This window comes from Anolis carolinensis, unplaced genomic scaffold (assembly GCF_035594765.1).
Source record: "Anolis carolinensis isolate JA03-04 unplaced genomic scaffold, rAnoCar3.1.pri scaffold_10, whole genome shotgun sequence".
Lineage (NCBI taxonomy): Eukaryota > Metazoa > Chordata > Lepidosauria > Squamata > Dactyloidae > Anolis > Anolis carolinensis.
The window spans coordinates 2,757,160-2,772,380 of NW_026943821.1; the positions used below are offsets into that span (position 1 = coordinate 2,757,160).

At 42.8% G+C, this 15,221-nt stretch overlaps 1 protein-coding gene across 7 annotated transcripts in view; it reads right to left on the minus strand.

Moving 5' to 3' along the window:
* rtn2 (reticulon 2) overlaps positions 1 to 15,221 on the minus strand; it is a 35,754-nt gene that overhangs the window by 3,772 nt on the left and 16,761 nt on the right. For 6 of the 7 annotated variants that reach the window (XM_062962569.1, XM_062962568.1, XM_062962566.1 and 3 more), the window contains 5 exons: positions 6,638 to 6,845; positions 5,420 to 5,558; positions 4,275 to 4,344; positions 3,243 to 3,289; positions 1,825 to 1,883 (listed from right to left, as the gene is read on the minus strand). In XM_062962569.1, coding sequence (XP_062818639.1) covers positions 1,825 to 1,883; positions 3,243 to 3,289; positions 4,275 to 4,344; positions 5,420 to 5,558; positions 6,638 to 6,845 — 523 coding nt within the window. Of the gene's footprint in view, positions 1 to 1,824; positions 1,884 to 3,242; positions 3,290 to 4,274; positions 4,345 to 5,419; positions 5,559 to 6,637; positions 6,846 to 14,021; positions 14,137 to 15,221 lie in introns of those variants that run through there. The other variant, XM_062962572.1, reaches the window with a different exon arrangement.

The following is a 15,221-nucleotide window of genomic DNA, read 5'->3' on the forward strand; positions in this document are numbered from 1 at the left end:
ACCTCCAAAGGCCATCTAGATGGTCTCATAGGACCATAGGTACGGAAAGTGACCTCCAAAGGCCATCTAGATGGTCTCATAGGACCATAGGTATGGAAAGTGACCTCCAAAGACCATCTAGACGGTCTCATAGGACCATAGGTATGGAAAGTGACCTCCAAAGGCCATCTAGATGGTCTCATAGGACCATAGGTATGGAAAGTGACCTCCAAAGGCCATCTAGATGGTCTCATAGGACCATAGATACGGAAAGTGACCTCCAAAGGCCATCTAGATGGTCTCATAGGACCATAGGTACGGAAAGTGACCTCCAAAGGCCATCTAGATGGTCTCATAGGACCATAGGTATGGAAAGTGACCTCCAAAGGCCATCTAGATGGTCTCATAGGACCATAGGTATGGAAAGTGACCTCCAAAGGCCATCTAGATGGTCTCATAGGACCATAGGTACGGAAAGTGACCTCCAAAGGCCATCTAGATGGTCTCATAGGACCATAGGTACGGAAAGTGACCTCCAAAGGCCATCTAGATGGTCTCATAGGACCATAGGTACGGAAAGTGACCTCCAAAGGCCATCTAGACGGTCTCATAGGACCATAGGTACGGAAAGTGACCTCCAAAGGCCATCTAGATGGTCTCATAACGCCGTAGCTAAGCAAAGAGACCTCCAAAGATGAGGTAGACTTAGGTCAACCCTAAGTCTAAAGGTTAGGACAGCGGCCAGGTCAATGACCTTGGAGGGCTGCACCCAGCCCACGGGCCTTAGTTTGGAGACCTCTGATCCAAACTATTATTTATTTATTTATTTAATGTATATACCGCTCTTCTCCCCCAGAGTGGTCTTACACAGTGGCAGAACTCCCAGGATTCCATAGCCATGAGCCATTGTTAAACGTGGGATCCAAACTTTCATTGGCGCTTTCTCCCAAATATGAAAGACTAAACAGCATTTCTCCAGTTTGGCACTAGAGGGCGCCGTGCTCCCACTGTGCAGAATGCATTGCCAATACTGTACAATGCAAGTCTGGATTATATTTCAGATAAATTGTTCACAAATACTGCTCTAAGGGAAGAGAAGAAGAATATTTCTGTGTCTTGTTTAACCTGCATTGATTTTTTTTTTTGTTTATTCGTTCAGTCGTAATCAACACAAACAGACTTGCAGACAACAGATGAACACAGGACTGTTCTGTTCTCCAACAGAACTTGACTCAAACTCTAGGCAAACAGAACTCAACTGAACTGAGGCAATCAGTAAACACAAACATTTGTGTCTGGATACTCCCTAGTTCCAGCCACACATCAAGGTCGTCATAGCTTCTTGGCAATTAACTCTTTCCACACTATGGTACATTCTGGATGATGCAATCAGTTGCAATACAAGCATGGCACAAATTGCATTTAAACACTATCAATACGCAAATCCCACATTAACAGTTTCAGCACATTCTCTTGATCTCTTCAGCTTCTCTTAGGTCCTTTTTATTTTTAATAACGTGTAAATCTCCTCAAATCTTAGTATGAGGGGAAAGGAGGGATATAAATGAATAACAACACCCAGCATTTCCCTTTGTTGCTTTCTCCACTTAGTATTATATGAGCAAAGGGGGACAAACGCTGAACAGACAGCAGCTGAGAGTATTTTGTGCACCTCTGAGAAGTTACTATTTCCAAATAGAGTTTGGGTGACACATTGTTAGAGATGGGTTAGACTAGATGACATTTGGGACCACTTCCAAGTCCGCAATGATTTGATTCCAAGTTGGAGAAAGCAATTGGGAAGGATGCAATATGCAGAATAGGACGAGTGCGATTATGACTTACTTTGCTCTGAGGTTACTCAACTGATTCCTCACCAGCCCAACATACTGATCGATCTGTGCCTGGAAAACAGAAGATAAGAAGTGGATAAATAGTCAGCTTGAATGGAGCATAAAATCAACACTCTTCCAATACATCACTTACAATTATAAATAGTAATACCGTACATACTCAAGTATAAGCCGACCCGAATATAAGCCAAGGCACCTAATTTTACCACAAAAAAACTGGGAAAACATTGACTCCAGTATAAGCTGAGGGTGGCAAATTTCAGAAATAAAAATAGATACCAATAAAATTACATTAACTGAGGCATCAGTAGGTTAAATGTTTTTGAATATTTACATCAAGCTCAAATTTAAGATAAGACCTTCCAACTCTGATCAAATCATTATTCTCATCTTCTTCCATGTAAATGTGCTTATGTATCCTTTTAATAATAATAGAGTAAAATAATACATGTAATAATAATAATAATAATGAATACAGGAAAATAATACATGTCATAATAAATAGAGTAAAATAATAAATGCAATAATAATAATAATAAGATCAGAGTGAAATAATAAATGTATTATTATTAATAATAAAAATAGAGTAAAATAAATGTAATAATGAATACAGGAAAATAATACATGTCATAATAAATAGAGTAAAATAATAAATGCAATAATAATAATAATAAGATCAGAGTGAAATAATAAATGTATTATTATTAATAATAAAAATAGAGTAAAATAAATGTAATAGTCGCAACAATAATAGAGAAAAAGAATAAATGTACCATATATTCTCAAGTATAAGCTGACTCAAATATAAGCCAACCAGGACCCTCACCCGAGTATAAGCCGAGGGGGGCTTTTTCAGTCTTAAAAAAAGGGCTGAAAAACTAGGTTTATACTCAAGTATATACAGTACAGTAGAGTCTCGCTTATCCAACGTAAATGGGCCAGCAGAACGTTGGATAAGCGAATATGTTGGATAATAAGGAGAGATTAAGGAAAAGCCTATTAAACATCAAATTAGGTTATGATTTTACAAATTAAGCACCAAAACATTATGTTATACAACAAATTTGACAGAAAAAGTAGTTCAATACACAGTAATGCTACATAGTAATTACTGTATTTACGAATTTAGCACCAAAATATCATGATGTATTGAAAACATTGACTACAAAAATGCATTGGATAATCCAGAACGTTGGATAAGCGAGTGTTGGATAAGTGAGACTCTACTGTATTAAAAAAATCAAATAGTTAAAATGGACTTCCCAGTCCCTCTGTGAATTCAGAATTTTAGGAAATATTAACATCTGAATAATAATAATAATAATAATAATAATAATAATAATAATAATAATAACTACATTATTATTATTACAAATACTAATACCTTCCTTTCTCATTCAAAACACTTACCTGATGTTGCCGGTACAGCAGAGGGAAGGTAAATGCACTTATCACACCTGGAGAAAGGAAACAAAAAGAAATGACCCTTGCATCATTATCATCGTCATCATCATCATCATGGTACTTATTTAAGCCCCACCGTTTCGTCTTGATTTGTGTCCAAAATGACTTCTTTGTCTCCTGCCCTGTATTTAGAGATCCCAGTTCACCTTACATCAATTTCAAACAATAAGTAATATCAGACGTTTAGAATATATCCATTATCAATTAAAAACCAGACAAGAGCTGGACTGGGAAAATGATGGGAGTTTGGGAGTGCGGAGAAGAGATGTTGGATGTTTATTTTATTATATTATAACCGCTGCCACCAGTGTAAAGATGTTTATAATGCTGCCACCAGATGTAAAGGGGATTATCAACACTTGCCACCACTATGGGAAGATGCAGCTACTAGCTACTTCACTGTACCTCATCAGGGCACAGACTCCCTTAAAATAAGTCACCAAACTTATTTTAAATTGACTCAAAATTAAGCATTTGAGTCTCCCTGATCCCTTCAACTGAGGGTCAGTCTTCCCTGTACCTCATCAGGGCACAGACTAACTGCTTCTTTTTCAAACCTTCACTTCTCCACCAAAACGGCAGTTGGCTCCGCCCACTTCTTCATGACAACCAACTCATGAGTGCAGAGTAACTGAAATATTGACCCTTTTAAAACGCAATTAAACATGACATCTGTAAACTAAAAAATTCACACTTCGTTACAGGGAGTGTGGCTGCACTTGTGTTGTTGTTGGGTGTGTTGGCCCGCTGCATGTTGCTGCCTAGAGAAAGAGGTGTGGATCCAGGAGGGAGGCAGACTATGTTGGATAATACAGAAGGTTGGATGAGCGAAGGTTGGATAAGTGAGACTCTACTGTAACAACAACAACAACAACAGTTACTCTATGCAGATGATATTATATTGTTTTACACTGGCCGAGCTAAGTTTCTCAACACTGCCTGGAGATCTTTCAAAACAGGAAGGCATCTACGTCTTACCCAGTATAAGCAAGGTCAGCCCATTGAAAACCGCTCCGACATATGTGAGGATGTAGAAGAAGAATGCAAACTGAAGAAAACAAAATGGAGAGAAGGAAGAAGAAAGAAAAGTTATTATCAAAAACTTGGACAATTTTCATTTTTATTTTTATCTTTTCCCCCTCTTTTTCTCTTTTTTTTCTTTTTGCATTTTTGTCCACTTTTTTTGCCACTACAGTAGAGTCTCAGTTATCCAACATAAATGAGCCAGCAGAATGTTGGATAAGCGAATATGTTGGATAATAAGGAGGGATTAAGGAAAAGCCTATTAAACATCAAATTAGGTTATGATTTTACAAATTAAGCAACAAAATGTCATGTTATACAACAAATTTGACAGAAAAAGTAGTTCAATACGCAGTAATGCTACGTAGTAATTTCTGTATTTACGAATTTAGCACCAAAATATCATGATGTATTGAAAACATTGACTACAAAAATGCGTTGGATAATCCAGAATGTTGGATAAGCGAGTGTTGGATAAGTGAGACTCTACTGTATTTACCAAGTTAGCACCAAAATATAACGATGTATTGAAAACATTGACTACAAAAATGCGTTGGATAATCCAGAATGTTGGATAAGCAAGTGTTGGATAAGTGAGACTCTATTGTATTTACGAATTTAGCACCAAAATATCACGATGTATTGAAAACATTGACTACAAAAATGCGTTGGATAATCCAGATAAGTGGATAAGTGGGATTCTAATGTACCTTTTTATTATTATGCTTTTCTCCTATTAATTTTTCTCTTTTATTTCCATACCTTTCCTATACCCAATATTGTTCTCACTCTTTCCTTTGTATAATCACACTCAATAAAAATTATTATTAAAAAAAACTTAGACAATGGAATGGAAGCCGTGCTTCTCACATTTGCAAATTACAGTAGAGTCTCGCTTATCCAACTTAAACGGGCCAACAGAATGTTGGATAAGCGAAAACATTGGATAATAAGGAGGGATAAAGGACACGCCTATTAAACGTCAAATTACATTATGATTTTACAAATTAAGGTTGAGTTAACTGTTCCACTGTGAAGAAGCTCCTTCTTCAATAGAGCCTCCTTGAGCAGGAGCAGTTGACCTTAAACTTGCAGCTCACCTTAATGGATTCCACCAGGTCGTCTACCAGGAAGAGGCGCTGGAGGGACTTGGTGCCGGACGTGACGTAGAAGACCACCCGCTCCGTCAGGCGCTCCAGCTGCTCCTTTGACAGCCCAAAGTCGGCATCCAACTGGGCCCTGCAATAGGAAGTGGGGTTGGGGGGAGCCCCCAAGACCTCAAGGTTACTAAAGCCAGATTTGAGCCAGAGACAGGGCTGAGCCTCTATACTCTCCTGAGAGACCTTTTAGGACTAAAGGGTGGGGCTGGTGCAGGGGCGGGGTCTCTTCCCAAGAACCTGAGACAGGGCTGAGCATCTATACTCTCCCGAGAGGCCTTTTAGGACAAAAGGGTGGGGCTGGTGCAGGGGCGGGGTCTCTTCCCAAGAACCTGAGACAGGGCTGAGCATCTATACCTCTCCTGAGAAACCTTTTAGGACTAAAGGGCGGGGCTAGGGATGGGGGCGGGGCCTCTTCCCAAGAGCATGAGACAGGGCTGAGCCTCTATACGTCTCCTGAGAGGCCTTTTAGGACTAAAGGGTGGGGTGGGGGCAGGGCCTATTCCAAAGAGCCTCTGTATACCTCCCCTGAGGCGCTTGTTAGAACACAGCGGCGCGGTATAGAGGCCACGCCCCCTCCTCTAGCCCCGCCCCCTGTGTCCTGGCAGGCACCGCAGGACAGGGATAGAAGCTCAGCCCTGCCTCAGAGCTCGTAACTCCGCCCATCCCAGTCCTGGCCGCCCATTTGTGGCCCCACCCACCTCCCCCTCCCAGCCCTGTATCTTGGACCAGGGGAGAGGCTCAGCCCCGCCCTCTTGAGCAGGAGCCACGCCCACCCCTCTAAGCCACGCCCTCCTTTCCAGGGGGGCACTGAGTAATATTTTTTCTGGAAAGGGGGCGGCAGGCCAAATAAGTTTGGGAACCACTAGAATAAATAAACAAATAAATAAATACATTTGTAAAATCATAACATAATCCCTCCTTATTATCCAACATTTTTGCGTATCTGACATTCTGCTGGCCCGGTTATGTTGGATAAGTGAGACTCTACTGTACTATCATTATTATAGCTTTGATATGTGGTTCCAATGCAAAGACACCAAAGAGGAGGAGATGCAGGTCATCCTAGGGAAGGAATTACAGAGCCAAGGCGGAAGCGGCCACATGGCTCCCGTCAATGCAATGGGCGGGAAAGAAGGGTTTCTCCTGGGCCGTACTCACTGGAAGGGGTTTTTGCCCTCTCCCCGGTGGAGGGCCTGGAGCGCCTTGCTGTAGACCCTGAGGGAGATGGTGACGGCCAGGGCGGCCAGGGAGACGTAGGAGGCCACGCTGATGATGCTGAAGTGCAGCAGGCAGAGCAAGGCCACCATCAGCACCGTGAAGACGCCGGCCGAGGCCCGCGTGTCCCGCCAGTACACCAGCTCCGCCACTGCAGAGGCACACCGGCAAAGGAAACAATAATAGGGTCATTCCACAGGTATATATATATATATACACCCCACTTGCCTCACTTCCAACACACCTCTGGAGATGCCATTAATATAATAATAATAATAATAATAATAATAATAATAATAAGAAGAAGAAGAAGAAGAAGAAGATATAATGCTGGCATCATAAACTGGACACAGGCGGAACTGGATAATTTGGACAGAAAAACGAGAAATCTCATGACCATCCATCATTCACTACACCCTCGCAGTGATGTTGACCGGCTCTATCTGCCTAGAAGATCAGGGGGCAGAGGACTCTTACAAATAAAACAAGCAGTCAAAGAAGAAGAACATGCCCTGGCAGAAGATGTAAAGCAAAGTGAAGAACCTGCTTTGATTGAAGTCAAAAATCAGAAACTCCTCAAAGCACAACAGACAAAAAACCAGTACAAGAAAACCACACTACAAACTAGAGCTGACAGCTGGTACAACAAAACATTGCATGGAAAGATCCTTGACAAAATTGAAGGAAAAGCTGATGAGGAGAAGACCTGGCTCTGGCTCACGAATGGGACCCTGAAGAAGGAGACAGAAGGCCTGATCCTTGCAGCCCAGGAGCAAGACATCAGGACAAAGGCAAACAAGGCTAAGCTCGAAAAATCATCTGATGACCCAAAATGCAGACTGTGCAAGGAAACCGATGAAACCATGGATCATATCCTCAGCTGCTGTAAGAAAATCGCACAGACAGACTACAAACAGAGGTACAACTATGTGGCCCAAATGATTCACTGGAACTTATGCCTCAAGTACCACCTCCCAGCAGCAAAGAACTGGTGGGATCACAAACCTGCAAAAGTATTGGAAAATGAGCACGCAAAGATACTGTGGGACTTCCGAATGCAGACTGACAAAGTTCTGGAACACAACACACCAGACATCACAGTTGTGGAAAAGAAAAAGGTTTGGATCATTGATGTTGCCATCCCAAGTGACAGTCGCATTGACGAAAAACAACAGGAAAAACTCAGACGCTATCAGGACCTCAAGATTGAACTTCAAAGACTCTGGCAGAAACCAGTGAAGGTGGTCCCAGGGGTGATGGGCATACTGGGTGCCGTGCCAAAAGATCTCAGTCGGCATTTGGAAACAATAGACATTGACAAAATTACGATCTGCCAACTGCAAAAGGCCACCCTACTGAGATCTGCACGCATCATCCGAAAATACATCACACAGTCCTAGACACTTGGGAAGTGTTCGACTTGGGATTTTCTGATACGAATGTAGTAAATAAATAAATAAATAATAAATAATTTGGGTTTTGGTTTAAGGATAGGGTTCTGTTTTGGGTTTGAATGATGGTTCGGTTTAAGGTTATGGCTGAAACTGGAACCCCAAAAATAACCCGAATCATAGCCCTAAATTAGAGCGTAACTGCGAGTGAAACCCAAATCTTAAATGTAACCGAAACGGAGACTCTAACCCAGGCACGGGCAAACTTCGGCTCTCCAGTGTTTTGGACTTCAACTCCTACCGGACGTTAGGAATTGTGGGAGTTGGAGTCCAAAACACCCGGAAGGCCCAAGTTTGTCCATGCCTGATTTAGTGAGACTGGTTAGGAGACTCCCTTTCGTCTCCTTTGAAACCTTATTCCAGTCGCTTGGGGTTTGCTGCATCATTGGACTGGCCCTTGTCCAGGCGTCCGAGGGTCAAGTGACCCACAGAAGCACCAAGGACCTACTCTTCACTTGATGGGCATCGGGGTCACTTTCGGTCATCCCAAAGCAATGGTCAGCGGCCTTGTCCAATAGCCCACAGTGAGTCTCCAGGGAAGAAAGGAACAACGGCAAAACACCCAGAAGTACAAAAATATATTCCAATCGCAATTGCAATAATGCATCTGCACTATAGAACGAATGCAGATTAGACCCACTTTATTTATTTTATTTATTTATTTCCATTATTTCTATCCCGCCCTTCTCACCCGAAGGGACTCAGGGCGGCTTACAAAACTGGCAGAATTCGATGCCAATATACAACAATACAAAAGAATAAAACATAAGCAATTAAAAACAGATTTAAAATAATATAAAATACTTGAGCCATTCATCCACAAAACCTTGTACATAAACCTTAGTCCAGACCGAGTCGAAGCCAATGAAACTTATTCACTTTGACTGCCACGGAATGCTGGAAGTTGTAATTTGGAGAGGCATCACTCCTCTTTGGCAAAGAACCCTATAAAACTGCAGTTCCTACGATTAAAGTGGTGTCAAAATACAGTAATACACTCTTGGAGGGCACCCCAAAGGCCATCTAATCCACCCCATAGTGTCTATGCACCACCAATGCATGGTGTCAAGACACAGTAATACACTCATGGAGGGCACACCAAAGGCCAGTGTAATGAAGTGTGAATTTTTAGTTTACAGATGCCATGTTTAACTGTGTTTTAAAAGGGTCAATATTTCAGTTACTCTGCACTCATGAGTTGGTTGCCATGGAGAAGGGGGCGGAGCCAACTGCCGTTTTGCTGAAGAAGTGCAGAATTTGAAAAAAACAGTTAGCCTGTGCCCTACTGAGGTACAGAGAAGGCTGATCCTCAGTGAAGGGATCAGGGAGGATCAAATGTTTGATTTTGAGTCAGTTTAAAATAAGTTTGGTGACTTATTTGAAGTTAGTCTGTGCCTTAAGGAGGTGCAGTTAAGACTGATCCTCAGTGAAGGGATCAGGGTGGCTCAAATGTTTGATTTTGAGTCAGTTTAAAATAAGTTCGGTGGCTTATTTTAAGGTAGTCTGTTTCCAGATAAGGAACAGATAGTCTGTGATTGAAATTCACAGGGTGACTGCAGGTTAAAGCAGTAAAGGAGGAAGTAGTATTTTAAAGTTTGAAACATCTCAATATAGTTTTGCAACTGTTAATCTAAATGCCTCTAAAGAAGTTACTGTAACCATTAAGCTTGTGCCTGAATAAATGTGTTATTGTTCTTTTTAACATCTCAGTCTCTGAAATCTATAATACCATCAAAAGCAAACAAGAAAGAAGAAAAATAAAATTTTAAAAGTCTCCTCTCTAAGTAGCTAGTGGCTATATCTTCCAATAGTGGTGGCAAGAGTTGATAATCCCCTTAACATCTGGTGGCCGCATGATAAACATCTTTACCTCTGGTGGCAGCTTTTAAATAAAACATCTTTAATAACTGGTGGCAGCGGATATAAAATATATAACAATAATATAAATATAATTAATTAATAGAAACTCCTCCACATCTCCGCAATTGGTGTCAGTGGTGGGAATTTTAAAAAGATATCTCCCCCTTTCTGCAGCCAGCTATTCCACCCCATGCTGTTTAGCAGAGTATGTATTTATTTCTTTATTTACAGTATTTATATTCCGCCCTTTATATTCCGCCCTTCTCACCCTGAAGGGGACTCAGGGCGGATCGCATTATATACATATAGGGCAAACACTCGATGCCCATATACACATAGAACCGAGACAGAGACAGACACAGAGGCAATTTAACCTTCTCCTGAGGAGATGTTCGATTCTGGCCACAGGGGGGAGACGCTGCTTCATCATCCACTGTGACGGCACTTCCTCATTCCAACGTCGTAAATTAGTTAAATTTGCCTCCCCATTTTATAAGTGGTACCTTATTTCCTACTTGATAGATGCAACTATCTTTCAGGTTGCTAGGTCAGCAACGAGCAGGGGCTATTTTTAATTTTTTTAATTGATGGGTGCTCACCCTGCCACGGGCTGGCCTCGAACCCCTCCTCTAGCCCCGCCCCTTGTGTCCTGGCAGGCGCCTCAGGACAGAGATAGAAGCTCAGCCCTGCCTCAGAGCTCGTAACTCTGCCCATCCCAGTCCTGGCCGCCCATTTGTGGCCCCGCCCACCTCCCCCTCCAAGCCCTGCATCTTGGACTAGGAGAGAGGCTCAGCCCCGCCCTCTTGAGCAGGAGCCACGCCCACCCCTCTAAGCCACACCCCTTTCCAGGGGGCGCTGAGTCATATTTTTCCTGGAAAGGGGGCGGCAGGCCAAATAAGTTTGGGATCCAATGACATAGAATGAAAAGCAATCTATATATATAAAAGAGTGATGGCATCACGGTGACCCACAAAACAACAAAACTACAGGCCCCGCAACCTCAAAATTTGACAACACAACCCATCATCCACGCCTCTAGGTTGATACAACAAAAAGAAAAGAAAAATAAAGTCCTAATTAGAGAGAGAGGAATAATTGCTTTTATCCAATTGCTGCCAGTTAGAAGGCTAAGCTCCTCCAACTTGGTCTCCTAGCAACCCAATAAAAAATAATAAAAAACACTAAAAATTAATACAATAAAATACTATAATAACAGAAAATAACTAAAAATAATACAAGAAAATAATAAAATATAATAATTAAAAATATAACTTACAATAAAATTAATAAAAAAATTGCAAATAACGTCAAATAAAAATTACACAACAATTTTTAACCAATACCACCACCACTTTGCCACAGCAACGCGTGGCCGGGCACAGCTAGTATATACATACAATAGAGTAAGCAATCTCAATTATAACAAGCTTGTAAAAGGTGGCTATTTCCAACATTTTGAGCTGCTGCATCACACTCTTGGCTCAGCTTGTTGTCCATGGAAGACCTTTCTCTCCAAGCGAATGCATCTCGCTCGAAAGCACGGCTGATAGCAAACCCTATTGAAGCCATTAAGGCAAGAGGCGGGTGGAAGAGGCCGAGGTGGAAAAAGGAGAGGCCAAAAGCAGGGCGCAGCTGTCCGGCGGCTTCTCCTCTCCCTTCCCCCTCCAAAGCCTAAAACTAACTGACAGCCCCAAATGCCAAACGGGTGGCTCAGCATCTTTGCAAAAGCTGGAGTCGAGAAGGGCTTTTTGGATGGACGGGCAAGCACATCCCTTCTAGCTGCAAGGCCTTTTGGTGCATGTTCTCATTCATACAAACCTAGAGCCGGAAAGGGACCCCAAAACACCATATAGTCTGACCCTTGTCTTCCAGGTCGGAGGAACACTATCCGATCCCTCCTGACAGATGGTCATCCAGCCTGCTCATTCCAAACCTCCCCAGACTCTTTAGCAGTCAAAGCCCTCCCGAAAGAGGGCCATGAAGCCCCAGATATGAAACACAAAGAGATATCATAGATATATGATATTATAGAACTCCACTATAAAGGAGGACACAATCAAAGCCCTCCCGACAGATGGCCATGAAGCCACAGATATGAAACACAAAGAGATATCATAGATATATGATATTATAGAACACTATAAAGGAGGACACAATCAAAGCCCTCCCAGCAGATGGCCATGAAGCCACAGATACGACACATAGAGAGATGTCATAGATATATAAGATATCATAGGACTCCACTATAAAGGAAGACACAATCAAAGCCCTCCTGCCAGATGGCCATGAAGCCACAGACATGATACATAGAGAGATGTCATAGATATATGAGATATCATAGAACTCTACTATAAAGGAGGACACAATCAAAGCCCTCCTGACAGATGGCCATGAAGCCACAGATATGATACATAGAGAGATGTCATACATATATGAGATATCACAGAACTCCACTATAAAGGAGGACACAATCAAAGTCCTCCTGACAGATGGCCATGAAGCCACAGATACGATACATAGAGAGATATCATAGAACTCTACTATAAAGGACACAATCAAAGCCCTCCCGACAGATGGCCATGAAGCCATAGATATGATACATAGAGAGATATCATAGAACTCCACTATAAAGAAGGACACAATCAAAGCCCTCCCGACAGATGGCCATGAAGCCACGGATATGATACATAGGGAGATATCATAGAACTCTACTATAAAGGACACAATCAAAGCCCTCCCGACAGATGGCCATGAAGCCACAGATATGATACATAGAGAGATGTCATAGAACTCCACTAGAAAGGAGGACACAATCAAAGCCCTCCCGACAGATGGCCATTAAGCCACGATTATCATACATAGATATCAAAGAACTCCACTATAAAGGAGGACACAATCAAAGCCCTCCCGACAGATGGCCATGAAGCCACAGATACGATACATAGAGAGATATCATAGAACTCTACTATAAAGGAGGACACAATCAAAGCCCTCCCGACAGATGGCCATGAAGCCATGGATATGATACATAGAGAGATATCATAGAACTCCACTATAGACACAATCAAAGCCCTCCCGACAGATGGCCATGAAGCCACAGATATGATACATAGAGAGATGTCATAGATATATGAGATATCATAGAACTCCACTATAAAGGAGGACACAGTCAAAGCTCTCCCGACAGAAGCCACAGATATGATACATAGAAATATCATAGAACACTATAAAGGAGGACACAATCAAAGCCCTCCTGACAGATGGCCATGAAGCCATGGATATGCTAGACAAGAGAGAGATTATAGATATATCAAATATAGAAGTCCATCGTTCTTTAGCAGTCAAAGCCCTCCCGACAGATGGCCATGAAGCCACAGATATGATACATAGAGAGCTATCATAGATATATGAGATATCATACGTCTCCACTATATAGGAGGACACAATCAAAGCCCTACCGACAGATGGCCATGAAGCCACAGATATGATACATAGAGAGCTGTCATAGATATAAGAGATATCATACGTCTCCACTATATAGGAGGACACAATCAAAGCCCTACCGACAGATGGCCATGAAGCCACAGATATGATAAATAGAGAGCTGTCATAGATATATGAGATATCATACGTCTCCACTATATAGGAGGACACAATCAAAGCCCTACCGACAGATGGCCATGAAGCCACAGATATGATATATAGAGAGATAGACAGATGGCCATGAAGCCACAGAAATACTAGATAAGAGAGAGATCATAGATATATGAAATACAGAAGTCCATCAGGCTCTTTAGCAGTCAATACACTGAAGTTGGAGAGCCCCCAATCCCATTTTCAGCTATAAAGGACACAATCAAAACCCTCCCGAGAGATGGCCATGCACTCATAGGTATGATGGATAAGAGAAATATCATAGATATATGAGATGTCCTAGAACTCCACCAGGCTCTCCAGCTGGAGGGCCGCAGTTTGCCCATGCCGGCTACAAAGGCCTTTTTAGGGCCATTTCCCACCTGTATTGGCCATGGCAGCTCTGGGTGCTCCTTTTAGGGATGGATCTCTCTCTCCGAAGCTGCGTCTGGATGGAAGAGGAGGGCTGCCCAGTCATGGAGCAGGGAGAAAAGGGGGGCCCAAGGAGAAGCGGGGGGCTATTTATAGATGACGAATCCCAGCTGCCGTCTCCCATCACCAAGTCCCCGGCCTGATGGTATCTGTATCATACACATCTAGGCAGCTTAAATTCTAGAGTAGAATGGGACCCCTCAAGGCCATGCAGTCCAACCCCTTTCTGCCAGGAAGGAAGGCACCATCAAAGCCCTCCCGACAGACGGCCATCCAGGGGTGTGTTATTGAAGGCTTTCATGGCCGGGATCATGTTCCAGAAGTATTCTCTCCTGACGTTTCGCCCACATCTATGGCAGGCATCCTCAGAGGTTGTGAGGTATGGAGAAACTAAGCAAGGAAGGTTTATATATACGGTATCTGTGGAAAGTCCAGGGTGAGAGAAGAACTCTTTGTCAGTTGGAAGCTAGTGTAAATGTTGTAGTTAATCACCTTGTTTAGCATTGAATAGCTTCATCTCCTGGCTTCTTCCTGCCTGGGGGCATCCTTTGTTCAGAGTCGTTAGCTGCCCCTGGTTCCCATGTCTGGAACTCCTCTGTTTTCAGAGTGTTGCTTCTTATTTACATCGCTGATTGAAGCGATGCTCCTACGCCATCAACTCCGCTGGACTGAAGGCCACGTTGTCCAAATGCCCGATCACTGTCTCCCAAAGCAGCTGCTCTACTCCAAACTCAAGAATGGGAAATGGAATGTTGGTGGGCAGGAAAAGAGATCGAAAGATGGGCTCAAAGCCAGCCTTAAAAACTGTGGCATAGACACTGAGAACTGGGAAGCCCTGGCCCTTGAGCACTCTAATTGGAGGTCAGCTGTGACCAGCAGTGCTGTGGAGTTCGAAGAGGCATGAATGGAGGGCTTAAGGGAAAAACGTGCCAAGAGGAAGGAGCGTCAAGCCAACCCCGACCAGGACCGCCTTCCACCTGGAAACCGATGTCCTCACTGCGGGAGAATATGCGGGTCAAGAATACGTCTCTTCAGCCACCTAAGAACCCACCCCCAAGACACCAAGGATGGAAGACAATCGTCCTCGAGCTACGAGGGATCGCCTAAGTAAGTAAGTCTTATTTACAGACAAAAAACCAGTACAAGAAAAC